Source organism: Myzus persicae, unplaced genomic scaffold (genome assembly GCF_001856785.1).
Source record: "Myzus persicae strain clone G006 unplaced genomic scaffold, MPER_G0061.0, whole genome shotgun sequence".
NCBI lineage: Eukaryota > Metazoa > Arthropoda > Insecta > Hemiptera > Aphididae > Myzus > Myzus persicae.
The window spans coordinates 506,627-521,212 of NW_019103967.1; the positions used below are offsets into that span (position 1 = coordinate 506,627).

General features: G+C 29.6%; 1 protein-coding gene across 1 annotated transcript in view; it reads left to right on the top strand.

The window, feature by feature from the left end:
• The window catches only part of LOC111037017 (acetylcholinesterase-like), a 33,101-nt gene extending 19,527 nt beyond the window's left edge, over positions 1 to 13,574 (top strand). The window contains exons 3-7 of the mRNA XM_022319367.1: positions 8,843 to 9,075; positions 9,137 to 9,324; positions 9,386 to 10,715; positions 13,126 to 13,301; positions 13,395 to 13,574. Coding sequence (XP_022175059.1) covers positions 8,852 to 9,075; positions 9,137 to 9,324; positions 9,386 to 10,715; positions 13,126 to 13,301; positions 13,395 to 13,507 — 2,031 coding nt within the window. The 5' untranslated portion in view covers positions 8,843 to 8,851 and the 3' untranslated portion in view covers positions 13,508 to 13,574. The remainder of the gene's footprint in view (positions 1 to 8,842; positions 9,076 to 9,136; positions 9,325 to 9,385; positions 10,716 to 13,125; positions 13,302 to 13,394) is intronic.
• The last annotated feature ends 1,012 nt before the right edge of the window (positions 13,575 to 14,586 follow it).

The following is a 14,586-nucleotide window of genomic DNA, read 5'->3' on the forward strand; positions in this document are numbered from 1 at the left end:
CTACAATTCTAATTATACAATACACTTTATATCAAAATATTAAATAATTAATGTGTGGTGTTATTAGTTAATTAATTTTTTTCTTCCAATTAAATTTTTTTAAAGAAATAATAATAGTATAATATGTAATATGTAATAGTGATAATAAACTGAAAAGAGATAAAACATGTTAATGCACGCGATCTAATTAAAGCGGGGATGCTTGTTTAAATTATAAATGAAAAGTTTAAGATATTTAAATAAAGTGGGTTGTGGGTTGTGAGAAATTAAATAATTTTTTGTTTACTAAAAAATGTACCTATACAGTGTGGGTTACGTATAGGTACTTAACCCATATTATATAGGTATTAATATTTACATTTTATTGCCATAGGACACTAACAAAAGAGGGTAAATAAAGTTTTCCATTTCAAAAATTTCAGTAATTAAGTAATTAAATTAATATAAACGAAAACGTGCATATTATTAGTATAATAGTAGGTATGTAGGTACTTATAACATAGGCCCACTGCTAGCTAAAAATTGTTTGGAAAGTATGCGTTCGTGAATGCGGGTTTATCACGTTCACGTTCATATTTTGTAAATGGCACTTAAATGTCAGTCAGTTATATCAAATAGAATGTGAACTATTTTTTTTTGAAGGAGTTTGAACGATTGATAGGTCTTTCAAATTAATTTTCTTTTGAAAAATGAGGTGCCTGTTTTTATTTATCATCATGTTATTGTATCGACGAATTCATATTGTTTTAAGTACAGTTATTAAGTTTTGTTTAAAATGTTTTTAAAATTTAAGAAAATATTTTGCAACCAAATGTATTTGTCTACGAAGCAGTTTAATGCGGACGACAGATTGATGAAAGTAATAATAAGGACTAAGGATACTTTTTAAAAAATATAAATCTGTTGAAAATATATTATAAAAGTGATGCATTTATCAATATGTATTTTTTAGTTTCTAGTAGGTACTTTTAGCAACTTTCCTGAATTTACTGAATATGTTTAACATTACATATTTAATTAATTTAAATTTGAACATCTATACCTACTGAAAAATCACAATCGAATACTTATTTGACATTTATTTTATGCGTGTTAAGACTAATTTATAAAATATATTGTAATTCATCATTTTTTTTAAAATTAACAATAGTTAATAGATGGCTAACTAAAGAAAAAGAATAATTTCTAACTTTACACTTCACATTTCAAACAATAACCTTTTTTTAAATACCTATCAAACATTTTTTTAAACATATTTTTATTATATATGTTTAATGTTTATATTGGTTTGACTTTGGTTTTAATCGATTTGGTACCCCAGAAATTATCATAATGGATTTAGGTACAGGTGTTTTATTTTATAATCAATTTTACTATGATCGATTATCTAATTGTATTTCATTTAAGCACATACGCAAAAGACGACTTTTTAATAACTCTCAGGTTTTATTTAAAAAATTATAAAATAGTAATGAAAATTTAAAAAGTGTTCATATTAGTTTTGAAGAACACGAACTTAAAAGTAATCTTTTATGCAAAAACCTGAACGTGGACTTTTTGATTTTTACACATGAACATGAAACGAATTAAATTTGCAAGTGAACTTTTCGAATAGTGTAAAAGGTCGTGTTAAGCCAAATACAAAGTGTTGCTAAACAAAAATAATGTAAAACGCATTGATTCTTATATTTTATTCAAAACGTAAGATTATGTGAAAAAACGTTTAATATTTTAAAAAGTAAAATGCTAAAGGAAATTAGAGCGTTAATGCATTTGAACCTAACCTAACCCGAGAGTATTTTGTACTTAAACTTCGAGTACATCCCTGCACTCTCAGTTATTCTAAACGCCCTGTGTATAAACGGCAACCATGGTTTCTGTGACGCTCGTAAACTGTACTATTAAATCCACGATATCCGGTGAAAAATGAATCGGGGCTGCTATGAAAGATGGTAATAAAAAATAAAGAGGAGTGTGAGGGAGAGAGAGAAAGAGAGAGAAAGAGAGAAAAAGAGAGAAAAAAATGTACGGAGAGCGTATAATAAAAGCTTTAGGTCAAGGTTTTGTTGGTGTATAATATTCAAAGTGGTTTGCACTGTTACTCGCAAGACGTAGCATTGTTTCATACACACATATATTACAGCCGTACACAGGTAGGATACGTTTAACTGTTGCAATATCATCCGAATGTTTGGAATTAATATCAAATTATCTCTGTTGTACCTACTTCGACTCATGAAAAAAGTGCGTGTGAGTGTGAATTTTCCTAGTCATCATATTAATATCTTGGTCTTGAAAATGTTAACGTATCCGATGGTGTCTTATCGACGAGGCTTTCAATAACTATAAATAAGTTTAAAAAAAAGAAACCTTTGGATTTGATAAACGAATATTGCATTTACACCTATGCGTGTTTAGTTTGAAAGGCTTTACTGTGCAAGGTACCTATAAAAATTTCGAATATAGTAATGATACATTTCAGACATTTAATTTTTGGGAAATTTCAAGGAGGAATCTTTTGAAACTTAAATGATTTAAAAACAAAAACTAAACACTTGCATTTATGATAAATAAAATTGTATTATAGAATTAAATAAAATAATTTACCGAATTAAAAAAATACATCCAATAGAAAGGCTACATTATATATTTGTATGGTCTGCAGGTATGAATACTAGGTAATAATACTATTATGGCTGTGTTAAAATGTATTCAAAAATTAAAAAAAAATTTTTTTATCTAAGACTAAATGTTCTACTTAGCTCACTGTCTGCAATAAAATTGATTTTATCAAATCCAAAATTTATATAGCCGTTTAATAAACACAACATGATACGCTTATTAATGTAATGGACTGGATGTGCGTACATGTCATAATAATATAGTTACAATATGATAAGAAACTTAGAGTATGTTCCGGTGGGGGGGGGGGGGTTGAAGAAATATTTATTTATATATATTTATTTTTCATATTGTTTATATATTTATATATTTATTTTAGATTCTTATAATTGCTTGGGTGATTGTAAATATAGATGTGCCTAGATTTATACTTAGAGTAAGCACGTTTCACCGACTGCAAGATTGTAAAATTATTTTCATTTCCGGTTCTCGTGACGGAAATGATTATTGATTACCTATCATCGATATTAAAATCGCATGATTTCATTATATTTATCATATTTTCAATTTGTCTATTCCGGAGAAATATAAGAATCCGCGTTTTCAAATCATGTAATGCAAATGTTCATAAATTGAATTTCTACAATCTACTTAGGCACCTACGTTTTGTTAATAGTCTGTTAAAACTGTAAAACCATTTATGCCGTATATCCAGCTGTGTTTAATTAATTGATTAGATGTATTATGTTAAAACGAAATGAATGGCTCACAAATCACATGACTGAACCAACTAAAAATGATTCTCATCGGCTGATTTGAATGTACCTACTTACCGGCTATAGCCTAACCGGGGATAGTCAATTAATCCGACTATCATCAATACGAGTATACGAACGCTGTACAATTCAATACCGTATATTCGTGTATGCAATTTATTATTGTGCATAGCTACATTTTATTACGGGGAATCAAGCTTTTAAATATAAAATTGTAATTATTCATGAAAAAAAATAATATATACTACCTATATATGATATATGACAAATGCAACAAATGAACCAAGTAACAATAATAATTGGTTTATTGTCGACTGACAGAATGCGTGTATCAGTATAATATATTATTATCATTTATGACAAACACAATAAACAGTTTTACAAAAATATTTTTGTTTGAAATTCTGTTAAAGTTGTATTGCATATTGCATTACACCTATATATATATTATATGTGATACACATGTTACATATTATAGTGACAAACCAATTAACAACGAAATAAAATAATAAATAAAAATACTGTACCATATTTTTAAAAAATAATGATTTTATTACGGTTACCCAATGATCGACTGACTATAGTTAGTCACCCTCTATATTTTATTCGGTAGTACATAAACATATTTTAACCAACATATTAATTGAGAATAACAGACAACATAAGACACATGATAACCTTTATTACTAAGTCCAACCTTATCAATAGTATTTAATATGTAACTTATATAGCATGTGAATAATTTAGAGTTAAACTCTTTGTTGCCAATGGCCATAGTTGCCGAGGCTTAATTCAAATAAAAAAAAAACAATTGAGAACAATTTATGGTATGTACAATCTGTTCTTTTGGGAACAATAAGAATATGTGTTATAAGAAAAAAATTATACAAGAAAGCTTGATGGGAGAGGTCACCCAGTAGCCAGTGGTAACACTAACCCTTAAACAGATAAGGATTTATTAAAAAAAATCAAGATTTTTCATTGAATTTCCATCAGAAATTCATACATTTTATGGCGAATTTAACATATTATTTGTTCTGGTATATTTGATATAATAAAGATTTGTAATTCGACTGTTTATTGGCTTTATTTTAATGTTTATATTTTCCAGTAGTTCGGAACAATAGATCAAATTATTGAGTACTTATAACATTTTAATGTCGATATAATTTAATGTAATTTGTTTGTATTACTTTCCTTTTGCAGCAGCTAATAAAATATCAACTGCACATATCTACTACACACATTAGATCAATGTAACAATGCAATTCGCATAAATCGCACAATAAGATACTAATAATGGTTTTTCCAATCAATTACATCTCTAGCATCCAAGCTAAAACTTCGTGTAGGTTTTGAGATTATTTTAAAATATAATGCTACGTCGAGGACTACTTATAAGTGATACATGGCCTTTTTTACTCAAATGTATAATACTAAGGAGGTAACCGCAATAACATAACGTTTTCGATTTTATCAAATACGAGTATATGATGTTATAATGAGTGGTTTTAGAAATTAAGATAAGAGAATAAGAGATACATCTAAAAATATCCAACTGCTCGCAAATAGAAATTTTGATTGAGTCTAGTTATTGAATCATTAGGTATATGAACTATGAACATCGTTAGTAAATTTATTGAAATATCCAGCATTTGAAAGCAATGATAAATAATTGCATTAGAATTCGTATTCTTGAAAACGTGTTAAGATTTTATCTATAATAAAAACAGCAACTGATGCTTGATTACAAATGACTAGGTTAAAATATGAATAATAACCTCTCCAAAGAACCACATGTGGTTAGGTTATCGTGCATGACAATTATTATTGTTGTGAAGAGCAGAAAAGCTGTTTCAAAAAATGTTTTCTGTTTCAAAAAAATTTAAATACCCTAAAAACAATACTAATAGTTTTTACAGACCTCTGTTCAGAATCTAAAATACAATTTACTAGCTATACATTTGACGTTTAACTTAACTTGTACGTATTTGCAAGGTTTGATCTTAAGTTTTTAAATTTTTGACTTACGTCAAAATTATTTCAAAATAAAAATTACATTCAAGTTTTTCGTATGAAACGACCGAACACAATTTATTTAATGCATTGGAAACGTTTATTAAAATATAAAATTGAATTACATACATACATATATATGTTACGGGCAAAGTGGAAAATTCGGGCAATGTATACAATGCCCGGGCATTGTACACAGTGACCGGGCATTGTATACAATGTCCGAGGTATATTGGGCAATGTAAATTGTGAAGTATTTATACAAATAATCTGCATAATATATTTTGTTAGATGATAATGATAAACTAATATGAATTTATAATCGACATCTGATTGTGCTTGCATGTCGATCAAGTCAATTTGACAGCGAGAATTCATTTCAGAAGATATGATTGGTTTTACAACCAACCCTTTTTTAACTGTACTTCCCTTCTTTTTACACGATTCGCAATTATTTAAGTATAACATTATTACATCTCTAGTTATATTTTTGTACTTTTTATTAATCTCGTGTTCCATTCTATTTCTACCTCCATGTCCAATTGACAAATGAACTTCATGTATAATATCATATAACTGAACATTATGCACATAATATTTTATTGCATTACCTTTAAATACATTTAAAATTTAATTAATTAAAAAAAATTTCTAATACTCTTATATAAATAATCATATAAACGAGTATAATAATTATTAGTATATAATATCATTGATTAGGTAAAATAATATTATGCAGATTATTTGTATAAGTACTTCACAATTTACATTGCCCAATATACCTCGGACATTGTATACAATGCCCGGTCACTGTGTACAATGCCCGGGCATTGTATACATTGCCCGAATTTTCCACTTTGCCCGTAACATATATATGTATATAAAACCATGTTAGAAATTATATTGCAAACAACTTCTAATTATAATTTAAACCTTATATGAAAGTAAAATTGAATTAAGTTAGTTTTAAGTGCTTAATGCATCTACAATAAAAAAGAAATCACTTAAGTTTACAAAGGTAAAAATGTATAATACAATAATCGTAAATGGTTTAATCTCATGTTTTGTGAATTATGATATTTTTAATGAAAAACGAAAAACTAAATAAAAGAAATAAAAAATGTTTACGATAATTTGTACAAAGCATATTTTTTTGTATTTTATTTTTTAAATTAAATTTACAATTTGCATACAATCAGCAACATACTTTTTATTATTACTCAGAGTTGTAAATTAATTTACAATAGTATAAATATTTTTCACGTTCTATTTTAAGGCGTAATTTCTTATGTCAAACATATTTTAGATAGTTTTGGACAATGATAAAATATTTACTCGGCATTGTAAGTATATTATATGTATAGTCAATGTCAAATACTGCTTATGGTTTTTATTCACAATTGAAAATACTTAATAGTTCATGAAAAGTACTATAGTTATTTAAAAAATAAGTTATGGTCGATTAAATATATTATACTACTTTAATTTATATTTACTACAATAAAAGCCTTTAAGCGTTGTTTTCTTTAATATAAAACTAAATAACAATTGAAAAGATTAGTTTTTAAATTTATCTGCTCGGTTGCAGGTAGAACCGTTGCATGAATAAAACATTTCCAGCTTCAGCCACATTATCCCTTCAAAAGGGAAAAGTCAATATTTGTATTTAATTAAAAATAAGGAATAAGCAGTGTCGAAAACCACGATAACGTTGTAAATTACTATTAACTGTGAAGTAAAATATACTCTAACTGAAAATAATATCTATCATAAGACTGAACAAAATTGAACCCATCTGCAGTACCTGCCCACCTGTATACATACATCATAATTTACTGAAAGCACATTAGATTTATACCGAGATTGTTAAATAGTTGTGTATTATAAGGTATTCATTATATTATACAAGCCACACGGTTGGGAAAATTACGTTAGCTCGTTGCGTTAATTTATTGTAGGCAAATGTAAAATGTACAAGTTGTAAAAGTTACAAGTTAAATAAAAAAAATTGATTTAATTCAGTTAAAAATCAGTAATATTTTTTTAAAACTTAACCATTAAACATTTACAGTCTATGCCCAATTACAATAAGCAATTTTAATAAAAAGTATACACACAAAAACAGAAATATAAGTAAAATTAATACAAATACTATAAAAAAAAAACAGATTTTCGGTTAGTTAATTTTTATTAGATTGTGGTGCCAACTATCAATATTTGTTTAAACTAGCAGTGGTATGAGATTTTTTGTTGTGAGATTTAAAACTCATATGTTAGGGTTAAATAATAATTTTCTATGATGATTTAATATACAATACCTATCTGTACTTTCATACTTTATTTTGATCTCTGTTGATATCAATAGTACACTCTGCACAATTAATTTAAATTGTATAAATATGTTAAATAAATTGTATATGAACTCTATACTAAGAAAAAAAAATATCTTAACTCGATTATTGAACGAACTAATTGATAAGTATAGGTACATATCAATATCGTGAAAATAAAATCAACTCGTTAAGTTGGAAGTTAGTGTTAAATTAAAAGTAACTCGTCGTATGTAACTCAACTTAAACTTTTTAACCCATTATGTCCAGCCTTGATAATTATTATATACCTATAGCGTAGCGTGTTGTATTATAAATAATAATAATAATAATATACAGTGGTACGAAAACGTTTGACTTTTTAGTGATGGGAGGCTCCTAATGTTGGCACACCAATTTCACATAACTATACTTACGCCTCACTCGAATACCGCATGTGAGTTCTACTGGCTTTTATATGCGTTACAAGCTCTATTATTACGCAAGTTCGTACAAGGAAACATTTAGAAGTGTATTTTTCGACCGCATTGACATTTCTCGAAAAAAAGTTCAAATGTTGGACGTCCCACTATTAACGCTAGAATTTAACCTTTTTGTGTGTGTCATTAGGTACATCCTGAAACACAACACGTTATATTATTATTATGTATAAGTATAATGCTATAACACTGTATATTAAATATAATTATTATCATTCGTTTGCGGCGACTACCGAATACCGATATAGATTTTTTGGACTTGGAAATATAAATGGCTACAGTAACTTATGTTTATTTAAGTTACTAAGCTACTTTTATACAAATAATGGCAATCATGTAGACGTACAATACAATTTTCAAAAAGTTATAATGGAGATTTAAAATTTTGTATTGTTTTATTATTGAAGAGCGGCGCTCAAACTGGTGAATATATCATTTAAATCTATTTTCGATGTTTCGTGTGCATAAAAAAATATTTATTGATTACAAGATAAAAACAAAGTGCTAAATAATGGTTATACCTTAATATTTTAAATACATTCTTAATTTATTTGATTGTATATTCATAGTACATTTTATTAGGGTTTGAATAACAGAGTACAATTGTTGTTTTTTTTAGTCTTTAAAAATGGACCAGTGGTTGCTGTGGTTTAGCTACTTAGTAGCTTCTACTTATGGACTTTCATTGCGCCACGCCAGGCACCAAAGCGTTGGGACACCAACTGCCGAAGAAATACTGGAACCACAGATTCTAATTGAAGACACCGATCATGTATTCAGACAACGAGCGTCAGATATGTTTGCCCAAGAGCCAGAATACACAGAGAAGCGAAACCTTAATCATAGACGGAGGTAAATACAAATAAAATTAAAAAGCACTAGGAGTTATTCAATTTTTTTACTTATGAAACAGGTCCGAATTTAGTGGAAACCAGGATAATGATTTCGAATCTTCTGGGGAGACATACAGTGCGTATAAATCGGATGATCCGTTGGTAATTCACACGAACAAGGGTAAGATCAGAGGAATCACACAGGCAGCGTCGACTGGGAAGTTAGTTGATGCATGGCTAGGAATACCCTACGCAAAAAAACCAATAGGTTAGTAACAATCCTGAATTAGAAAATACCCGATTCGATTATTAAGAAATTTGTGTTTTAGGTGATCTTAGGTTTAGGCACCCTCGCCCAATTGACCGTTGGGACAATACAAACCCAGAGACCATTCTTAACTGCACTACTCCACCAAATACATGTGTTCAAATATTCGACACGCTTTTTGGTGATTTTCCCGGTGCTACAATGTGGAATCCGAATTCCCCGGTATCTGAAGATTGCCTCTACATTAACGTAGTAGTGCCAAAGCCTAGACCACAAAACGCAGCAGTGATGGTATGGATTTTCGGAGGAGGATTTTACTCCGGGTCTGCTACTTTGGATATTTACGACCCTAAAGTACTCGTATCGGAAGAAAATGTGATTTTGGTATCCATGCAGTACAGAGTTGCATCTTTAGGCTTTTTATACTTTGACACTGAAGATGTTCCGGGAAACGCTGGACTTTTTGATCAGCTAATGGCTCTACAGTGGGTACACGAAAACATTAAATTATTTGGCGGCAACCCAAACAACGTGACACTTTTCGGTGAGTCAGCCGGCGCCGTTTCAGTTTCACTGCACTTACTGTCTCCACTGAGTAGAAACCTTTTTAATCAAGCCATCATGGAATCAGGATCCTCAACAGCACCTTGGGCAATTTTATCAAGAGAAGAGAGTTATAGTAGAGGACTTAGGCTGGCAAGGGCAATGGGTTGTCCAGATGACAGAAACGAAATACATAAAACGGTCGAGTGCTTAAGGAAGGCGAATAGTTCAACAATGGTCGAGAAAGAATGGGACCACGTGGCTATATGTTTTTTCCCGTTTGTCCCGGTGGTGGATGGCGCTTTTCTTGACGATTATCCTCAAAAATCGCTGTCAACAAACAATTTTAAAAAAACGAATATACTCATGGGTAGTAACTCCGAAGAGGGTTACTATTCAATATTTTATTATTTGACGGAGCTTTTCAAAAAGGAGGAAAACGTGGTGGTGTCTCGTGAAAATTTTGTTAAAGCTATTGGACAACTTAATCCGAACGCAGATGCGGCGGTTAAATCGGCTATAGAGTTTGAATACACTGATTGGTTCAGCCCAAATGACCCAGAAAAAAATCGAAATGCTCTGGACAAAATGGTCGGCGACTATCAGTTTACATGCAACGTCAATGAATTCGCACATAAATATGCACTTACTGGAAACAACGTGTACATGTATTATTTTAAACATCGTTCTTTAAACAATCCATGGCCGAAATGGACAGGGGTGATGCACGGTGATGAAATCAGTTATGTATTTGGAGATCCTTTAAATCCAAATAAACGCTACGAAATCGAAGAAATCGAACTTAGCAAGAAAATGATGAGATACTGGACCAATTTTGCAAAAACAGGGTTAGTATGGTATAATTTATAATATTATATTCATTTATAACATGAATAAATAAATTGAATAAAATTGCTCACTTACAAAACCACAGTAAAGAACGTTGAGATATCATAAAAATATACTTAAGTTATAACTAGGTGTAACATTAAAATTATCACTATGATTTTTAGAATTATCGTAGGCATAATAATTTTAACAATTTTTTAGTATTATTTTTCTGGTATGTATGTCTATAATACAACCAATATAGAACTGGACACGAAAAACTTAAAAACTTATTTTTCGTAGGGCGAATATCAGAGTTTAATAAACTAATTATAATAATATATTTTTTTTTTTTTTTATTGATCTTAAGCTTCGGCAACTGAGGCCATTAGCTGTAGTAGGATTTGTATTGTATATTTTTGGGACGGTAGGGGGGAACACGTGTGTGTTTGTTTTTTGGCAGAATTTCGAATGGGGCACCCGTAGGTTTCTGCCATGCCCCGGGGGTGGGGGATGGCAGCACTTGTTCTCCGGTCACCGCGACTTGTCCGGAGAAAAATGCCGCCCGGTAGCCGAGGATCGAACCGCGACCGGCTGCGTCGCAGCGGACGCGTCAGACCACTCGGTCACCTCATCCCCCTATAATAATATAATTGATAATATTATAGTTGATAAGTGCATTAGCTGAGTTATAACATAAGTTTTTCCTTAATTTTTTATATTTATATATGTTTAAAGTTAGCAATTAATAAGACATATACAGTAGGGTCTCGATAATCCGAACGAGATTGGGGAAAGGAGTCGTTCAGATTAGCGATTTGTTCGGATTACCTATGGCTTAGAAAAAACATCATTTCATTGTAATTTAAATTATGAAATTTTATTTTTATCTTTATTAATCATATAAAAACTCATAATTTCAAAAGACAATGAATATATAAAAATATTAATAATCATAATAAACATAATCGAAAAATTGTATTAACGGAAAATATTATTTATAAATACATATGTACATAATACATATTAGATAAGATAAGATAATTCCCAAGCCCGTTCGGATTACCGCATCTTTCGGATTAGCCTGTGTTCGGATTATCGAGATCCTACTGTAAATACTTTTGATGGATGTCCTAATGTTATGGCGCAAATACTGTACTTATAAACATAATAATTGGTAAAGGGTTAACAGCTTAGCAACGTTACAAAAATAAATGTTCTATATTTCATTTAATAAGGATAACGGAAGTATCAAATCTATGTGTGATACTATTCAGAAAACTTTTTTAACAGTTCTTCAAACTTCCCGATCTCATTTTAGTGAACGAAATGACGAGTATTTGTTAAATAATAATTGTTATAGCATAATATTAGCGTTTTGACCTGCTACACATCGATTTTTCAAACAAAACACTTATATTGTCAGTGAAACACTCAAAACTAATTATTCTGACCCTAATAATTGCCCTTACGAGCGCTTGTTAAGTTCCGGGTCGTTGAGAAATTTACCCCGGTCACATTTTGACACTATTATATTCATTAGACAAACCACAAGTGTTTCTTTACTTTTGAATCTTCGTCGTTTACAGCATAATGGGTGAATAGAACTATGAAATTCGCATAACGTTCATAACAACAGATAATTCTCGGTTTATAATAATTCTTGCAAAGTAGACATATTCCATGAAAATCAAACATTGTAATTTCACATAAATAAGAAGTACACTACAACATTATATCCGATAGATTGCCAAAACTTGGTAATATATCGTATTTATCAACCATGTCACCATATGTGAACTATTTCATAATAATTATTGTCATTAAGTAATTAATAAATTAATAGTATACATAATATTATGTTTTACGAGCTCATTACTTCTTCAGCGTTATATAATTTGTTGGTAGACCCATTTAATATAATTTAACCACGTTAAATATAAACTCATAATAAACTACTATAAAAAAAAAATACGTGTAATTACATTTTAAAAGCGTGTTTTCAAACATTTTTAACTTCCTGAACATATATATATACTAAACAAATAAAAGTGAATAGGTAGGTAACTAGTAGTTAGACTTCCTACTCCAATCACGAGCTTGCTTACTGCAGGGAGTAGATATCATCTTCTAAATGTAAAGTATAATGTCATGAAGCTTAAATAAATAAATAAATACTAGGTAGTACATGTTGTAGCTTAGCTAATTATAATTAGGTATGTGTGATTATATAACAATGCCATGTTATAAACTATTATTCCCGAAATCGGATTTTTGTCACGTTCAGTTTTAAAAAAAAATTTGTTTACCGTGCTTGGTAGAAATCATTATTATGGTTTCGAAGTTATTTTAATGGTTAAAAACTTAAAACCCCCAAGGTCTCAAGCCTTACAAATACTGCAAATCATTATTTATTATTATTTTTTTTAGAAATCCAAGCAAAACATTTGAAGGGTCTTGGGTCACGCCCAAGTGGCCCGTACACACGGCGTATGGAAAAGAGTTTCTAACATTAGATACAAATAACACTTCTATCGGCGTTGGGCCAAGACTAGAACAATGTGCTTTTTGGAAAAACTACGTTCCTGATCTTATGGCCATTTCAAGTAGGGTTGACCTAGATGAATTTCCCATTCGTCGATAGAAGATAAGTACACATTAGTTCACTACAATATTTTTGTTTTGTTTTTTTTTTCTAGAGAGTATGAAGTCTGACAAAAACTGTACAACCATAAGTGGAGGGACCAAAACTTACATGATTGAGTTATCGCTTTGGACAATTGTGATGACAACTGCCGTTTTGATGTTATGAATTTCGTTTTAATTCGTCTTAAACAAAAAAAAAAAAAAAAAACCATGAAAAAAAGTTTTTAAAAAAACACATATTTGTAATAATTTCAAGCTGTTGGCAACAAAAGAAACTTCGAGGACAATTCAGTCTAGGCTACCGTTGGGCTTCCAGCAGAATCGCGCGCACAAAATAAATTTCGTTTTTTTTTTCTCTAAAATTTATATAGGTCTACTAAACGACAATATTGCGCTATAGTTGTTAGCCAATCGGCCTTCGCGTGCGACGCGCGACGTTGGCAATTTTCTCACACCGTACTTAGGCTTAAACATTTTTTTACCATGTATATAACAATTATTATTATTATTATTATTATTATTATTATTATTATTATTATTATTATTATTATTACTATTATTCTTATTATTATATTTATGTTTAAATGAATCTATATATATATATATACATATTATATATATATATTATATTTATGTATAACATATCATCGTGTACCTTTATAATATTGTAGGTGTAGAATGTTGGTTTAAAATTAGCCAATATTGTTCCACTTCAAAGACCTTGCTTTTGTTGTGGTAAATAATAGTGACCTATATATTATAATATAATATGTATATGTTATTATTGTAATTTTATTCGACCACTTGGAGAAATTTAGTTTTACACGACTTTCGCTTCCGAAAACTTCAATCATTGTTGTCCAAACAATAATAAAATAATTTAATCATTTGAACAATATAATTTATTAAACTATACTGCGCAAGTGCGATAAGAAAAAATAACCAAGTACGAGATTTGTGTTTACTATATGCATTCGTCTCTTGGCTTGCGCGCAGGACTGTTGTCCATTGCCATAGATAAGTTATTATAGTTTTTAAGATGCTTATTGTACAATTTTCGTATTGTTTTCAATGTTCTATTTGTTGTTAAGTGTTCATTCTTGTTTTACTTTAAGCTTAGTATTATTGAAAGAACAGTTAAACTGCCATCAATTTAATCGTTTCTGAGTGTAATAAAACGGAATTCAAGAACAAATATATTTTTTTCCCTCATGTCTTTTTTCCATAGTGTATTTTTTAGATAAA